At 52.5% G+C, this 17,446-nt stretch overlaps 1 protein-coding gene and 1 long non-coding RNA gene across 4 annotated transcripts; one reads left to right on the plus strand and one right to left on the minus strand.

Moving 5' to 3' along the window:
• Window positions 1-1,145: 1,145 nt before the first annotated feature.
• On the minus strand, window positions 1,146-2,471 carry LOC111768361 (uncharacterized). The gene is made up of 2 exons (XR_002800661.2): window positions 2,212-2,471; window positions 1,146-1,837 (listed from the first exon to the last, which is right to left on the minus strand). It is a non-coding gene; the product is annotated as an uncharacterized lncRNA (long non-coding RNA).
• Window positions 2,472-6,782: 4,311 nt separating this feature from the next.
• On the plus strand, window positions 6,783-9,145 carry C16H3orf86 (chromosome 16 C3orf86 homolog). Of its 3 annotated transcripts, XM_070236952.1 has the most exons (3): window positions 6,783-6,856; window positions 7,097-7,181; window positions 8,419-9,124. In XM_070236952.1, exon 3 carries the CDS (start codon window positions 8,421-8,423, stop codon window positions 8,919-8,921), a length of 501 nt encoding a protein of 166 aa, XP_070093053.1. In that variant the 5' UTR covers window positions 6,783-6,856; window positions 7,097-7,181; window positions 8,419-8,420; the 3' UTR covers window positions 8,922-9,124.
• Window positions 9,146-17,446: the final 8,301 nt, after the last annotated feature.

Raw genomic sequence — 17,446 nt, forward strand, 5'->3', positions numbered from 1 at the left:
GAATGGACACTGGCGGACACTCACCTTGTCTCCATTATAGCTTCCTCTGGCATCATTTTCTTTTTCCCTGAGTAACATCCTTTAGACCAATGGTTCTCAACTAGGGGGCATTTGGCAATGTCAATTTTGGTTGTCACAACTGGGAAGAGGGTGACATCTGGTGGGTAGAGGACAAGGGCACTGCCAAATATCCTACAATGCACAGCACTGGCCGACCTCCCTGCGCCCCACCCCCCCCCCCCACCAGAAGGGATTATCTGGCTCAAAAGTCAAGAATCCTGAGGTTAAGAAACGCTGCTTGAGACATGCCTTTAGTCTAGGTCTGATTGTGGTGAACTTTTTATCTTAAAAGTCTTTATATTTCCCTAATTCTTGAATAATTAGCTGAGCACACAAATCTGGGGTGATAATTTTTTCTCAGTATGTTAAGGATGTTCCACTAAACTCCATCATTGATGTCATTTATTTATTTTCTTTAGCTGCTTTCAAGAGTGTCTTCAATGTTCTGTGGTTTTGCTACAATGTAACTAAGTGTGGATGTTTTACATTTTCCTTTTTTATAAATAATTTTTTTAGATTTTATTTTTTTCCTTTTTCTCCCCAAAGCCCCCCGGTACATAGCTGTATATTCTTCGTTGTGGGTCCTTCCAGTTGTGGCATGTGGGACGCTGCCTCAGCGTGGTCTGATGAGCAGTGCCATGTCCGCGCCCAGGATTCGAACCAACGAAACACTGGGCTGCCTGCAGCGGAGCGCGTGAACTTAACCACTCGGCCACGGGGCCAGCCCCTACATTTTCCTACTTGGGATTCAGTGGGATCCCAAACTCTGAGAATTCCTGTCTTTCATTAATGTTGGAGAATTCCCAGTCTTCAGTCTGATGTGGCCTCCCCCCTCCCTGTTCTATCTCCCCAGAGCTTTCTCTCTCTGTGTTCTGTATGTTGTCAATTCTTCCAATTTCCTGTCTCCGCGTCTCTGTGCTCCTCCAGGAAAATGGCATTGCGGATCTTGTTGAAGTTCACTTACGCCTTCTGTCATCTGTGTCCTATCTTATTTTTAATCTATTGACTTCTTATTCCTAATGATCATATTTTTTAATTTTTAAAATGGAAAAAGCTCATGTTAGCACAAAGAATGAAACACGATATTGTTTTAAAAAGTGTTTAGAAGAATTATATATGTATATATGGAAAGCGATAAAATAAACATTCAAGAAAGGCTTCAGTATTAGATTTTGAGACATTTTAAAGGTCAAACCAGGTCATGATTTGTGACAGGCTGGAAGCCCCTGAAGACCCTGTGCAAGGTCCTGTAAACAGCTTGGACGACGGCTGTCTGGGGGCTGAAGGATGTCACCTTCGTGGACAAATCATAAAAGTAGGAAAGCCCTCGGGCTGGGACAGTGCCTCGGTGGGAGGGAAATGTAGAGGCCAGTGGCTGAGGGCGCGGTACCAATGGCCCACCTAGTGGTGGGAGGCCTGGGGATGGAGAGTGGGGGGTGCCCATGTCTGGCAGAGATCGAGGGCTCTTGGCAGCAGTAGGCACCTGGCCAGCGCCAAGGCTCCTTGTGCCACTTTCTCTTAGGGAGGGAGCAGCAGGGGGCGCCACTGGATTCAATGTCTGTGTAGGGACAAGAGGTGGGCCTGTGAGACAGGGAGGAGCCACGTCCCCAGCCCCACATCCAGGCAGGGGTCCACGTCTCAGGCTCAGCAGAGAAGCAGGAGGTGGCGCAGGAGGATCTATCTTCCATGTAGGGTAGGTAATTTGTGCTGTGACTTCATTTACCCACATAAATGTAGGTAGAGGCCTGCTCCTGGACCCCGTCTGGCTTCTAGACATCTAAAGGAGAGGAGAGAAAGCTGGTGAGTTCTCCATCAGTGGGCAATGGAGGGATCCACCACTCACACAGCATGGGTTCCAGAAGCCCATGATATGTGGGCTTGAATAAACTAACCCACGCCCCAGGGGAAGGCAGCTTTTCTGACACTTCAGAAGCTTTTCCAGGAACACGAGGTCCCATAAGCTGTCCCCAGTTAATTCTGAGGTTTGATCAGACCTTCAGTAAGAAACACACTGAACATCTCTAAGTCACCCACTCCTGCTCTAAGTAACTGACACATGGTTGCCAAGGGCATTTCCTGTGAATTTATGGGTTCTATTTCTTCATAAGGTATGAAGTGGGATCTTTCCCAGGGAAGTCTGAACGTCCTTACCTTCTAGGTTAGAGTAAGTTTCGAGGTCTGAGCGGCTTTTCAGCTGTTTGATGCTGGGTGGAGAAGGTGGATGTGAGCAGTGGGAAGTCTTGGGGCCTGGAACTGGAATGCTATGTGGGTTCCAAGGCCATGTTCAGTGGGTTTGGGGGATGGAAGGCTGCAAAGAGAAAGAGCACGAGAAGAGAATTCCTCCGCCAGAAGACCGGCAGTCCCTTCTCCACCCCACGGCGCTCTCCTTTTATTCTCTGGCACCAGCGCCTGGCCTTTATGACATCGAGGCCCCTGGCCAATCACAGAGCTCACCCTTCGCTGTCACAATGGGCTCTCCAAGGCAGTTTGTGGATGAGAGCACCTTTACTCCAGTATAAATATGTACTTCTTTGCTTTTGCCAGTTGCCATGCCCGAGTGGGGGCAATTATTTTAGTCATATGAACTTTAATTTCTGGGAGATTTAATTTACTTTTTGGGAGTGGCCTACATTTTAAGGGTGAATTTACTTCTGTGATATCATTTAAAAATATAAACAAAAAATTAGGTCAGCGCTATCCAAGGGAATGGCTAAGAAGATAATTTAAGAGTATGCTAAAAGCATTGAGAGTTAACGGAATGATTTGATGACAAAAGGAACCTCTACTATTTTGGGCATTAAAAAACTTAGGCATTTTTCATGAGAGACTGTATTAGTGTTCTCCAGAGAAATACAACCAATAGGATGTGTGTATAATTATATTTTATAATAATGATAAATTTATTATTATTATTAAATTTATAATAATAAATGTGAGAGATTTATTATAAGGAACAGGTCACATGATTATGAAGACTGAGCAGTCCAGGCCCAGGAGAGCTGATGGTATAGTTCTAGTCCAAGTCAGAGGCCAAGGCGGGACCAATGTCCCAGCTTAAAGACGGTCAGGCATAGCTTTCATTCTTTTCAGGCCTTCAGTGGACTGGATGAGGCCCACCCACCAGGGAAGGGCAATCGGCTTTACTCAATCTACGGATTCAAATGTTCACCTCATCCAGAAACACTTGCACGGCACATCCAGAAATAATGTTTAGCCAAATATCTGGGCACTTTGTGGCCCCGAAGAGACAGAACGTTTAATTTCACTCCTTTGGCACATTATTTGTGTAACAAATCGTAGTAAAGGAACAATTAACCTACCTTTGTACGCATTTACGCATACACAGATATAGAAATATATACGTAGGTAATAAAGTTTTTAACTGTAGCTTAAAGAGAATTAACTTACCTGTGTATTAATGAAACATATATCATATCAAACTTATCATTTGAATGAACTGTAACAACCATTTGAAATAACGGAAAATCACATCTGTGTACCTGTTTCCCTCTGTAATGACTGTATCCTGTACAATTAGCCATCTACATGAATTACTATCTTTAATTAGGGTAACCAATATTTTTTTTAATAAGAGAAACTTGGGGGGCAAAGTTAAAAATCACGCAGCTATATATTTCTGAGTATCTCATTTTAAAAATTAGAGAAGGCAAAAACAAACATATATGTATCAACATCCAAAGGTATTTGCATATTTTGTTAATTTACTGACATTTTAAGAAATAAGGACAAATTATATTCAATAGCCAATGTTTTTGTATTTTTTCTTTTTAAAATACATGTAGATCCTTAAAGATTACTTATTAATGGATTTAGTTCTAAGTTCTTAAAAAGTAGTTAAAAATCTGGAAATTACAATTTAGCTAAAATCAAATCTTTGTAAAATGTAGCATTGTAAGGAATTTCGAAAATTAAACCCATTAAAAAGACATCCATTATTTTAATTAGTTAAATACAACTTTACGCATATGATTTTTTTTTCTGCTTTATTTCCCCAAACCGCTCCCCCCCCACACAGTTGTATATCTTAGTTGCAGGTCCTTCTAGTTGTGGGATATGGGACGCTGCCTCAACGTGGCCTGATGAGTGGTGCCATGTCCGCGCCCAGGATCCGAACCCTGGGCCGCCGCAGCGGAGCGCGCGAACTTAACCACTCGGCCATGGAGCCGGCCCCTGATGTTTAATTTTAAGCAAGTTATGGAAATAGTGGAAACATATTTAACTCATAAAACCAATGTAGGAAATTTAGGAAGTTTGAATCATGAGAAATTTTACCTTGGTCTTAGACAAACGAAAATATTGTACTGTTTCTTAAAATGATAAATTAACAAAGACTAAATCTTGCTAAAATTTTTCTTTTATTTTGAATTTGATGCCTTTTCTTATTGTCTCATAACTAGTTACAAGGGCTAGTAGGTATATATACTTTCCTTTTTTTTTTTTTTTTTTTTTACTAGATTACTGGTTTATTATAAAAGGATATAACCCAGGAACAGCCAGATGGAAGAGATGCTCAGAGCGAGGTGTGGGGAAGGGTGAGGAGCTTCCGGGCTCTGTGCACGCGCACCGCTCTCCCCACACCTCCCCACGTTCACCAACCCGGAAGCGCCACAATATAAAGAAACATAGTTTAATAACGTTCCTTTCTTTGTCTTGTTTAGACAATTTTGGCTTTATCTGAACTAAATATTCCCAGAATATATGGATAACAATGCATTTTTTGAGAGTAGATCTTTCAAGTTTGCAAGAGAATCATTTTTCTCTGTAGGGAAAGAGGAGAAAGTTTCCATGCACACACACTAAAGAGAAAGCCATATATCTGGTTTTCACATACTTTGGGTCCTGGACAATTCTATCAAGCCATAAGATTTTTAAAGCCAGCACTGATTAATTCCTGATTTATGGAAAAGAAGGAAGTGATGGCTCCCGCATGAAAAAACAATGATCTCTTGAGATTTGTTTCATTTTTTGGTATCTAAAGTCTGAAAATATATGGCCAAATGTGACGGTTATGCAATGGTGTCAGCCAACATTTTTGTTTACCTGACATATCTATGATTTCTGACTTTGAGCCATTAACAAACTGTGGAGTGAGCTTTGGAACTGTCAACATCGGAAGCTAACCTAAACACTGTCTAAATGTGCCGATGAGGGAGAAGATCCTCATATCTTACGTTAGTTTTAGCTAGAGAATATTTTAGGGAGGGAATTTTTGAGTTTAAATTGAGTTTAAAATGCCTCTCATACCAATTAAAGAAAGCAGACAATTGGACAGTAAGAATTTTCCTTTGTTTTTGTTTTTCCTTTGAAGACACTTCTCAAATGAATAATTTTGTCCATATCAAAATTCCTCAAAAGCAGCCAGTATGATTCCTAATTATTCTTGGCGAAATTGAGCCAGGTAGAAAGACACGCACAGGCACTAGCGTTATAGTGCGAGGACATACAGCGAGCAGGTGTTTGGTGTGAAAGAGGCAGCGTTTAGATGGATAAGACCCCAGAAAGCTGAATGTGTCCGTACATTGGTGCTCAAGTAACTTTTCGTCTCAGAGCTTGTTAAAGGCCAGTCATCACCAATCAGAGTTTTCAGATGCCTGGAAGACAAAGCTCTCAGAGCACATTTTTCAAGAGCTGGATGCCGTGGTGGGAACGAGTGAAATCTTAAGCCTGATAACATTCCCAGCAAGCTGAGTTTCCAAGATCGGGTGGAAGAAGGCGATAGCATGAGTTCACATTTCCAGGGAATCTGCCCTCGTGTGGACAGAGATGGAGGTGCTGGGGAAAAAAGGGGGAGGCTCACTTGGGCCTGGGCAAGCAGCAGGAGGGGACGAACAGAGCAGGGAGAGAGGGACAGAGGGCTTTTCCCTCACCTCAGCAATGGCCTCGTGCCAGGGCCAGGCCCACAGCAGGCCCTGGGAAGATTCAAGGCCACAAATGCCAATGGAGGAGAGTTACCAGTGGCAGGCTGCAGGGTGGAGAACACCTAGGGGCGCAGAGGAGATTAGTTTATCACTTAGATTTGGCAGTGCTTATGGACTGCCCCACATCAGAGGGCAGTGGAGAAGAGGAGAAAAGCCCAGTTGGGTGACCTGGGGCCAGTCTAAGAGAATGGCCACTCCATCTCCTCTCAGCACGATGGGCCAGCGCCCTGTGACCGATGACAGCTGCTGAGTCCACAGAGTAGGGCAACCCCAGGTCAGGGGTGACCCCAGGTCAGAGGCAGCTTGGTGAGGGTTCAAGGTGGGCCTGGGTTGGGGTGGAATCTCAGCAGATAGTAACAAGGGGAACAGGTCTAATTCTCAGGGACATGAGGCCCTGAAGAGGGTGTGAGGCCTAGGGTGAGCCAAACTCAGCCTAGCAGGGAGTGGATCTGTGAGAAATTCCTAACCCAAGAGCCCCTGGCGTCCACTATGCTGAAAATGAACCACCCCTGCCAGAGGAAGACATGCCCCTTGTCTATAAGTTTATGTTCTAGAAAAAACAGGTGCTGCTTGTGGAGCTAAATGACGGGACTGGCAGAAGTTAGGAGCTACAGGAAGGGGGAAGGCAGAGGCGAGGGACCTCTGGGTTGTGGGTATCAGGCACAATGACAGAAGGGGCTGGAGGAGGGGCGAGGGGTGTGTGCAGCAGCGCTGGTGAGTCCGAGAGCACCAGGCGGAATCTGGGCTGGGATAGGGCGGGAAACCCTTTACACAATAAAGATCAGGTTGCTAGGAGCCCCCAGCCTTCTAATGCTCCTTCTCTTGGAAGCTCTCTCCACCCCAGCACCTTCTGACAGGTGAGCTTCCCACCCTTCACACCTTTCCACTCCCCCAGCTCCTGGCCAGCCCTACCTGTTCCACCCACCATGCCCTGTGGCCAGCCACCCTGATTCTGGGAATCCCTGCAGGGTGTGCTGACCTCCCCATGGCCTGTGCACCACCAGGGGATAGTGGGGAAACCCTTTCTGCCTGAGGGCAAATTGGAGCTTCACAGAGGATGCAGGTGTCAAGACCTTGAAAGTGGGTTGCCTTTCTAGGTGGTGCACGTTGACATTTCCCAGGGGTGACAGTCACTGTCCATTCTAAAGAGGTGGAGTAATTATCCGGCTTGACAGAAAGAAGGTAGGAAGAGTTCCCCCAGTCTGGCTAAGAGGCCCGCACCAAAGGTCAGGCCTCTTTAGAGGAGCTCCAGCTTTGCAGCCTCTCTCTTGCACCGGTTCTGAGAAGGCGTTCACATGGTGTATGAGTTTCCTGTTGCCGCCATAACAAATGACCACAAAGTTAGCGGCTTAGAACAAGAGCCATTTATGATCTCACAGAGCTGTACATCCTGAGGCTGGCAAGTGGGGCTTGCTGAGGGTCTCACAAGACCAGCCTCGAGGTTTTGTTCACCCTGAGCTCTTATCCAAAGGCTCTGGGGAAAATCCACTTCTAGGCTCAGTCCTTTTGTTGACAGAACTTATTTCCTTCTCACCGTTTCCACTTGGCCCCTGCCATCATCAAGCCAGCAATGGCAGGCGAGTCCTCTTCATGCTTTCAATCTCTCTCACTCTCCTGCTGCTGCATCTCTGACCCCAGCCAGAGAAAGCTCAAGTGATTAGATTGGGGCACCCAGATAACACAGGATAACATCCCTAGTTTAAGGTCTGTAATTTTAACTACATCTGCAAAGTCCCTTTTGCCATTTAACAAAACACATTCACACATTGTGAGGATTAGGGCACAGCCATCTTTGGGGGACCATTCTGCTGACCACACACGGTCATGTTTTTGTAAAATTTGCAAGAATGATTTTTTGTCTTCTTTCGTAGAAGATCCAGCATTCTCCATTCTCCTCTTAATCTAAGACAGTGTTTTTTAAGCCATGGTTCATTAATCATGGTTACTTCCTTTATAAAAAGAGTTTAAGGAGTGGCAGCCAGCATTTTCTTAAGGAACATAGTAGAATGGAATTGCATAGAAAACATCAGAGACTGTTGCCCATAATCATTTCCATCCTATGAAATTGTCAGTATCCGTACATACACACACGCACAGGCATTCACACGCATGGGCACAAATATGTCTGAACTAGGTCGAGATGTCAAGTAGACTTCTTAGTGTACTTGGTTAAGATGAAAGAATTTGAAGAGAAAATTAAGAAAAAAAAGACCCTAGAATTCATCTGGAGCCTCTAGTTAGGCCTGCTCCTGGTCCTGGGACGATTCCTGGAGCGTCCAGGACGGCGTCTCCTTGACAGAGGGCCGGCACCGGCTGTGGACAGAAGGCAGGGCCTGGTGGCTCCGTTGACCCTGGTTGTGTAGGTGGACCACGGACGACTGAGAATGTACCTGTGTTGTCTCAATTTTCTCCCTTGTAGCTATGTCTAAGAGTCAGCCTGCACAGGGGAAGAAACCTCTAGATACGTTTTTCTGGGTAAACGAGATAACTGGCGAAATCACTTACCCCTCACCGAAGGCAGATGCTCCCGCAGCTTCCCCGGCTTCCCTTGAGAAGCCTGGGGCCAGGCCCGGATCTCAGCGCGGGAGCGTGCCGGGGGCTCCTCCCAGCGCCCGGGACCCGGCCAGCACGCCTGCGCAGACGGCCGCCCCTCCGCCCCCTCCTCAGGCTTCTCTGAAAGACATCGGCTCAAGAAACTGCCTCCCGTCTGCACGGACCCACGGCCTGGCCAAAGCTGGAGCAAGGAGCCCCGCGCCCTTCCTGGCGATCCCCGTCGCCGTCTCCCCACCAGAAGGCGCTCTGCCATCATTCGGCGCCCTTGGACCAGCCCCTCCGCCGCCAGCCTCCACCTTCCCTCCCAGCCCTCCTGCCCCCTGGGCCTTCACCTCCGAGCTGAAAAATGTCCTCACTGGGAATGAATAATCGTTTCTCCTTCGAAACTTGAGAGCGTTTGCCTGCACCTTTCTGGGTCATCCGTGGCCAGAGCGGCCTGCCACCTCCACGCCACCGTGCTCCGCGAGGACCGTCTGCCTCCCCTGGAAGCACACAGGACTCACCCGGAGTTCCTACAGGAACTTGCCGAATGCTTTCAGAACCAATATAAATTTAACTTAGATTTTGACACATAATGTTTTCCAGAACTTCCTTTACCTCCCAAGCCATCTTGGTCTTTTAACTCTTTGGGGTTCAATAATTCAGTTCTGATGTTGGTGTCAGAGCGATATGTTAGTTACCAGCCAGAGCCAGAAGGAGGCCTCCTTGGTTGGGATAGGAGCAAGCCAGGATGGGTGGGACCTGAAGGCCCAGTGTCCCTGGGCTCAGCCAGGGGCCACCTGGGCTTGGGGGCAGCGCTCAGGGCCTCCTTGGGCCCTGAGCAGAAGGGGCTGGGGCCTGCCTGGAGCTCTCTTAGAGGAGGCCTGCGGCTGAGGGAGCCCGGGCAGAGGTCTTGCCTCCAGCTGTGTCCTTCCCTGGTCGGAGGGGCTCTGGACGATGCTTTGATGGCACAGTGGCAGCCTCTGGGCTTTCCAGAAAGGGAGTGGCTTGTCCCTCCTGATCCAGTCATGCTGGGGCAGGAGGCAGTAAGTGAGGCTCTGAAACACTCTCACCCAGCCTGAGGACCCCAGGAAACGCCAGTCCTCTGGGCTGGGGAGGGAAGGCCTGGCGTCCAGCCTTGATTCTGTGGCCACTGTGCCCTGTGACACATGGCCTCCCCCTCTCTTGGCCTCAGCTTTCCTCTCTGCACAACGTAGGGATGAGCAGGCCTGTCAGACAGCCTGCTCAACTTCACCGTGTGACTGCCTTCCCAGGAACCAGGGCTCGCCGAGGCCAGGGGATGTAAGGTGGCCTGGAGGTCAGGCCTGGGGTGGGGTCAGCTGATCCCAAGGGCATGGCCGCTTCTGAGGGTGGCAGAGGGCAGGGCCTATTAGCTCCACGGGGCGGGTGGGAGGACCAGTGTGCACTCTCTCCAGGCTCCCTGCAGGATGGCCTTGACAAAGTCCTTGTGGTCACTGCTGGCTGGCAGCCAGGACATTTTTGTGTCATTGTTTGGTGTCTTTGTTCCAGGATGCCCCCCTCCTTCGTGGTCACTCAGCCAGCAAATGATGATGATAAGCAGATCAGGCTGAAGTCAGAGGAAGGGTCTGGGCCTTGAAGGTCATCCGGATCTCTGGGTCCTTGGTGGGAGAGGCTGCCAGGGCAGGGGCGCTGGCCTCTCAGACAGAGTTGTGGGACCTCACATGGCCTTTTAGCCTCACTCTCATCCAGCCCCCAAGAGTCCCCACGAGTGTCTCAGAGGTGCTCAGAGAGATAGAAGCTCAGGCTGCAGCAGGGATCTGGGTTCAGCCTGGGGCAGGGACCAGGGCTCAGTCCACACCAGCAGAGTCCCCAGGGTAACAGTGATTGTTATAAATTCCCTGGACAGAGCACCCAGAGCCCTTTTGGGACAGCAGGCTTGGTCTTCTGCCTCGTGACCTGTCAGGGCCACTCTGACTGTGTCCTGTGAATTTCCTGTAAGGCTGGCCTGATTGTCATTCTAAGATAGCCGTCAGTCTGAGCTCACAGGGTCTCTGATCTGTAAGGTCCGTCAGCAGTGGGTGTAACCCCCACCCCTCGCCCAGCAGGCTGGGCATCCTAAGGAAGACACATCAAAGGCCTGCAGTTAGCAGAACCACAGACTCCACCCGAGGCCGGGGCTGTAGGCCAGCGTGCGTGTGTGCGTGTGTGTGTGTGCGCGCGCGTGTGTGTGTTGGGGGAGGCGGGGGGAGGGATAAATAGGGATCTGGGATGGTGCTCATCCTCTACCGCCTCGAAGATGAGGCACTGAGAGTCAGAGCAGAGTGACCTGACAATCACACAGCTGTGAAGGGAAGAGCTGTTTGCTGACTTACTGTGGGAATTCACTTTCTGTTTCCCTGATGGCTGGAGGAGTGGGAGGCGGGGGATCCTGGGAGCTGAATGTCCCTGGGGATCACAGACTGTAGAGACAAAACCTGTTGGCCCTGGGCAGCGAGGGTGCCCATTCGGCCGTCTCACTCCTGGGGTCTGTTCTGTGATCCACTCAGGTGAGCCTAACTGGCTGGACCGTGACTCCGCCAGGGTGGTGTTTTGGGCAAAGCCCATATCACAGATTTTCCCGTGTCCCGAGCAGAATGCTCTTCAGGGTGTGGGTAGCCTGTGAGGGTAGAGATGAGGCAGTGTGGGAGGGGCTGGCTCCCGGTTGTCTGAGAGTCATGCTCTAAGGAGGTGATTCTTAGAGAAGAGCTGAGGGTCCTGGCGGGGGAGACACAGGTGTGTGTCAGGCTGTCCCACTGGGCCCATGAAACCAGCGTAGGGCTCAGTGGGGAGAACCAGGGGCAATTTCAGTTCCGTCTGTGCAGAGCTTCTGCTTGTTCAGAGCTACAACCTACCTTGAGGGGCTACCTGGTAGGATAATGAGCTCTCCATCACTAGAGGTGTGCAAGCAGAATATGGGCAAACGCTGCCAGGGAGGCTGGAAGTGGTAAACCTAAAACCTCCCAGCCTACAGGTGCCCACGGGGCCCCACCTACCCACGCACTCCTGTTGGGACTGGGGGGCTCCTGGGCCAAGAGCCCTCCCATCCAGAGGCAGGGTGCCCCTGACATACCAGTGCTGCAGCCCTTCCCCAGCAGCTGGATGGATATCTTCACATGTGGCCAAAGGGCCGGGCGTTCAGTGATAGACCCCGGCCCTCTGTCCCCCACACCTCGCCTACTCCCACTGGGCTCTAGTGCCTTTCTACTCAAGGGCTGCTCCCAGGCCAGCTCTTCCTGCCTCCAGGCCTCTGCTCACGCCGTCACCCAGGTACAGTGCGACCTCCCACTCTCCCTTCAGGTTCAGGGCCTAGGACAAGTCCTTCAGGTCAGAGTTCCACGCAGGCTGCTCAGACTTTGTGTGCCCTGAGCTGGAACCCTGAGGCCCCGGGTGGGCTCACAGGGGGAGGGAGGAAGGGCATCCTGGCGGAAAGGGACAGCCTGAGCAAACCTGTGGAGGCGGGAAGCTGAAATGGGCTGTCGAGCAGGTCAGGGTGCTGGCCCACCTGGCCCAGCTGCGGTCTTTGCGGGGAAGAGGAGAGGCCGGCACTGGAAAGGCTTTGAGGACCCATCGAGGAGCCTCAACAGCCCCCTAGTTCCTGGGGAGCTGCAGAGTGTCTTTAAGCAGGGCATGCAGGAGGTGGAGGGCAGGGGAGTGCCCTGGCTCAGGTGGGGCCTGGGGGCTGGCCAGTCTAAGGCTGAGATGGTGCAGATATTCCTGGGTTCAGGTGGCGTGAGTAGGCAGAGGGAGAGGGGGAGGGAAGCCGGGGAGGGTGGGGCATGGAGGCCTGGAGCTAGAGGTGGGGAGCTGGATGAGGGGACAGTCATCCCACTCTGTCACCATGCTCTTCTCTGACAGGACTTCCAGCAGCTCTTTTGATGAACACCTGGGACTCTGCTCAAGGAAAATAATGGGGTGGTTGGAACTGGCCTGGTCCCTGCCCCCCAGACACCTGTGCCCCTGATGAGGCAGCAAGGACAATGGGCCTGTCCTATCTCCTGGTGGACCTTAGCCTGCAGGCCTCGGAGTGGCCTGTGCGCATGGGTGGGGGCTTTGCTGGGGCAGCAGGTGCTCAGGGACCTGGTGGTGGCCGTGGGAGGGGATGAGGACGGGGGGCCAGGAGCCCCGAAGGACTCCCACATAGCCTCAGCTTGGAACGGCATCTTGCTCCCAGAGGAATGCACCTGGCAGAGCAGGACATCTGATTTCTCTCGTGCTCACCTCCTTCCACGAAGCCAATCAGCCCACTCTGGGAACACCATGACCCATTTACCAGTGATTTTCCAGAGTCTGGGGCCTGGCCCACAGAAAGCACTGGAAACGCTCCACAAAGGATTTCATGACCCCTGTAAAGTGCTGCTCCCCCCATAGGTGGGCCCCTTGGCGTCCTGAGCCTGCCCATGCCAGGAAGCAAGCTGGAGGCTGCCTTGACTGACAGCCTGACACTGAGCCCTGAGCCCCCGGCCTGTACATTCCCGATGGTGACCTGCATGGATAGGGAAAGGGGCCCGTGGACCCAGGTGGCTTGGTTACTTGCCATATGGATGTGGGCGAGTGGCCCTGGTGAGGCTGTCCCAGCCCCTGGGCACACTGACTCTGTGCCCGTCACACGTGTTTACTGGCACTGACTGTGTGCAGGAAATGGATGGTCAGGGCTGTCCCTGTGCCCCTAGCTGGCGGGTGTCAAGGCTCTGAGGTGCTCTGTGGTGGCCTGTTTGTTTTCCAAGTGATGGAATTACCACATCCTGACTCTGGTGAGGCCTCTGACAGTCAGGAAGTTCCTCCTTCTCTCTAACCACTGTCTGCCCTGCTTTGACTTAAGCCAGTCCAAGGGCAGCTGGTTCACTGTCCGGGATGATAGGCCAGAGGATGAGGAATGTGCTAACCTCGGCTGTTTGGGGAAGATGGCCCCATGGACAGCCAAGTTCTCTGCGGCCCCCCTGCAGAGCTCACTTGCCCCCAAGGAAGTGGTTCTGGTCAGAGAAGAGGGGTCTGGCCACCCCAGATAATGACCCAGGGACATAGGGGGAGCCCCAGGCCTGGATGGCTGGCCCTGCAGCTTGGGCAGTGGGGAGGGTCCTGGGCTGGGACAAGCAGGATGGCCTCGGCTGGCTCCTCTGTACAGTGATCCCAGGGCCCTGGGTTTGAGGGACACAGGAAGCACAAACAAGCCGGCTCGGCCCAGTCCGCCACTGCACTTGCAGTGTCCGTGTTGCCGGTCTGGTATGCAGGGTCCTCTGTGTGGTTTCATGAACATGTGGTCGTGGACGTTCCAGAGCCAGCTTCGCCCTCTGTCCTGTGGTGACTAGCGCGGAACCTGGTGACCTTCCTGCCCCAGGCCGTGGCCGGGTATGCCCACCATAGGTGGACAGAGCACAGGGGGCTTGTGCTCTGGAGCCAGTGGGCCTGGGTTTGAGGCTTGGCCTCTCCACTTCTGGGCAAGTTAAGCCTCACCTAGGAGATGGGGTGGGCCCTGCCCTGCCCCCACTCGAAAGGCTGCAGCAAAGACCGTGGGATGTGAGCCCCAGCCCTGGCTGAGGAGGGAGATAAGGACCAAGGACTCTCTCTAAACAGCCACCTCTGCTGAGAGCACGCGCCCAGAGGGCCTGCCTCCTGCCCTCCTCTGCTCAGAGGACCCCCAGTGGCATCAGGCTGGCAAGAGGCCCCCTGGAGGCTCCTTTGAGGCCCACCCTCCAGTCCCTGCCTGTCTTGCTGGCCCAGAGCTGTTTGGGTGGAGTCGGGGGCCTGCCCTGACCCCCGTAGACTGGGCTCTACCCTGTGTGCTCCCCCCACCACATCACCCAGGGAGACCCTGCAGCTCCCGCCTTAGCCCTGGTGCCCTTGCCAGCTTCTGGTCCAGGCCCACCCGGGGGGGCCAGCACAGCTTCCTGGAGTCACTTGGACTTGGCTGGGTGGGACACAGCCCTGGGATGGGACATGGACGCTGCTCCCCGGTCCCACAGGGTGGGGGAAGTGAAGGCTGGCCAAATAGACTGCACCTTGAGCCACGTGGAGCCGGCCATGGCCCCCTGTGGGCCCAAGATGGGAGTGGGGAACACAACCAGAGCATGGCAGCCCAGGGTACTCCCAGGTCCTAAAACGGCGCGGGCCACAGCGCGCATGCCCGCTCGGCGCCTCCCTTGGCTGCACAGCGCCCTCCCCTATGTGGCTGGGGGCCACAGGCCCTGAGTGTTCCTCCCCTGCCAGTCTGTACCAAGGCCAGTCCACACTGCAAGGCCCCACCATGCAGACAAAGGACGGCTGCAGCTCTTCCCTCCAGAACACATCCGAGCTACCCTGCGGGGAGCACTGTCAGTCAGAAAGCCCAGGTGCTGCACTTGGAGGAAGAGGCGAGCTGCTCTGGCCTGGCTCGAGATGAGCAAGGCTGCTGTCTCAGCACCAAGGATGTAGTTAATGATTTTAGTTTTTTAAAAAATAAATGAGCAGTATGTTAGCGGGACTAAGAAGGCTGGAGCATCTGCCGGGCACAGGGGCCACTAGCTGGGGGCAGCCAGGAGGAGCCAAGCCTGGCCTCATGCTCTGACTGGAGGCATTGCTGAATCAGTGTATTGGTCTGCATCCATCAGAAAAGACATACCACCCTGTCATTTAAACAGGAGAAGTTTAATAGAAAAATCGGTAAACTTGAAGAAAAGAATACGATGTAATAAAACTCTGCATGGTACCCTAAGGCTGACGGACAGCCCTCAAGGAAGGAAAGGCCAGGAAGGGTGCCCCCTCTTCAGGAAGAGGTATGGTTGTGCCCACTGGATGGCAGAGGCGTCGGCTGGGTGGCCTGAGCCACAGCTCTCCAGGCAGCGGGTAAGTGGGGAGCAACCCTCGGGGGCATGAATGGGGTGCACGCAGGTCAGCTGACGGCCAGGCCTGTGGACAAGCAGAGGAAGTGGGGGCACCAGTGTGGGCAGGTGCTCACAGTGTGTCGAGAGGGACACCAGGCCCAGCCAGGGCCATGTGTCTGGGTCCATGGCTGGGGTGGGTGTCCACTGGATGCCATCACACCTTCTGACCCACCAATCACGCAGCCTCCAGAGTCAGGAGGGCCCGTTCCTCCTGCAGTGTCCCTCTGGCGCCCTCTACTGAGAAAGCTTGTCCTCCTGTCCGTTCTAAAGGAGAGAAGCTTGGAGGAATTCTGGTCATTATTGCAGAGCATGTATCGGGGTGGGTTGGGAGCTGAGCGGCAATAAATGGGCGACTGGCACGGAAGGCCTGCAACATGCTCACCCTGGGAACCAGCCGCCCAAGGAGCGAAGAGAAGCACTGTGCCCGGAAAATGTCACTGCAGGTGAATTAGAAGTGAGAGGCTGGAAGCAACCGAATGCTCAAAGTGGGCAGGTTAAGTGGAGGCTGGAATCACAGGAAACTCAAACTTTGGGGGTGTGAGGGGATGTGAAATAATGCTCAGGTAGGAAGAGAAATTGTGCACCCTGCCAGGGTCTCCGGTGGACACGGATGATGCCCCTGGGGAGGGGGGAGTCATTCAAGGGCAGACTAAAACAGAGCAGATTTGTAATGGTGATCCCATCACCAATGCAGGGAGTTGAATGGTGGCCCCAAAGGATACATTCATGTCCTGATCCCTGGAACCTGCGAATATGACCTTCTATTGCAAGGTATGTAAGTTATGATCTTGAGAGGAGGAGCTCATCCTGGATCCCGGGGGCCCTACATGCAGTCACATGCCTCCTTCTAAGAGAGAGGCAGGGAGAGCTTCGAGACAGACACACAGAGGACCTGGAGAAGAGGAGGCGGCCCGGTGACTGTAGAGGCAGCAACTGGAGTGATGCGGCCACAAGCCAAGGAACACTGGCAGCCGCCAGAACCTGGAAGAGGCAAAGAAAGGAATGTCGCCTGAAGCCTCTGGAGGGAGTGTGGACTCACTGACACCTTGATTTTGGACTTCAGGTCTCCAGAACTGAGAGGGAATACATTTCTGTTGTTTGAAGCCATCCAATTTGTAACTTATGTCAGCCACAGGAAACTAACACACCAAGGGAAAGCTACATGACAGGGACTGCAATGTCAGCTCCTCCAAGGTAGCACCTTTCCTGCTTGGCTCCTGCTGTGTCCCCAGTGCCTATGACAAGACTTGCACACAGTTAGGTGCCTCCTGTTTGTTGAGTGACTAATAAGAAAGGAAGAGGACTCTCTCAGGAAAGATTTTACTCCAAAGTTTAAAAATTCTGTTTTGGGTGTGGATAAAAGTGAAGCACCAGGGCTGGTGTCTCCATAGCCTGTATTGTCCCTGCCTCTCGATCACACTGCTTTTCCCAGGCCTCTCTGTTCGTCCTGCTGACCTGGGCATCTCTGGCTCACGTGTGCCGACACCAGCCCAGGTCTAATGCCAGTACCTGTGGTAGTGACAGAGAAAATGAAAATGAAACACTGACCACCTGCCACGGATTCTGAAGAGGGTTAAATCTGCCCGTGTCCTCCAGAGCCCGCCACGCCCTGTGCTGAGCCAGCCTCTCCCAAACGAGCTGCCGTGATCGTCTTTGGGGCAGATGTGTGCAAACCTCCTTCCAAGAATGACGCTAGTAGGCACCTGTGGCGTCCCAGCATTCCGGCCTGGCTGGAATGGGGAGGAGGGCAGCCTCAGCAGTTTCGCTGGAGGGGGTCAGGGTTGAGGCCACTGCCAGGCGTCGCTCAGGAGGAGAAGACCCCCCTCGCCGCCCCCCCGCAATCTGCATAACAGTCCTACAGGGGCAAAGTCGGACCCATTCGCACCACCATGGCCAGGACTGACATGCCTGACCACCCAAGGTTGCTGTCTGTCCCTTCCATGTCCCCTGCCCCCGTGGGGCAGTGCTGCTCCAAGGGCCCATGTGATCTTGACTCGTAGTCCCGCCTACTCCTGGCGCTGACCTGGCCGTGCGCTC

This window comes from Equus caballus, chromosome 16 (assembly GCF_041296265.1).
Source record: "Equus caballus isolate H_3958 breed thoroughbred chromosome 16, TB-T2T, whole genome shotgun sequence".
Lineage (NCBI taxonomy): Eukaryota > Metazoa > Chordata > Mammalia > Perissodactyla > Equidae > Equus > Equus caballus.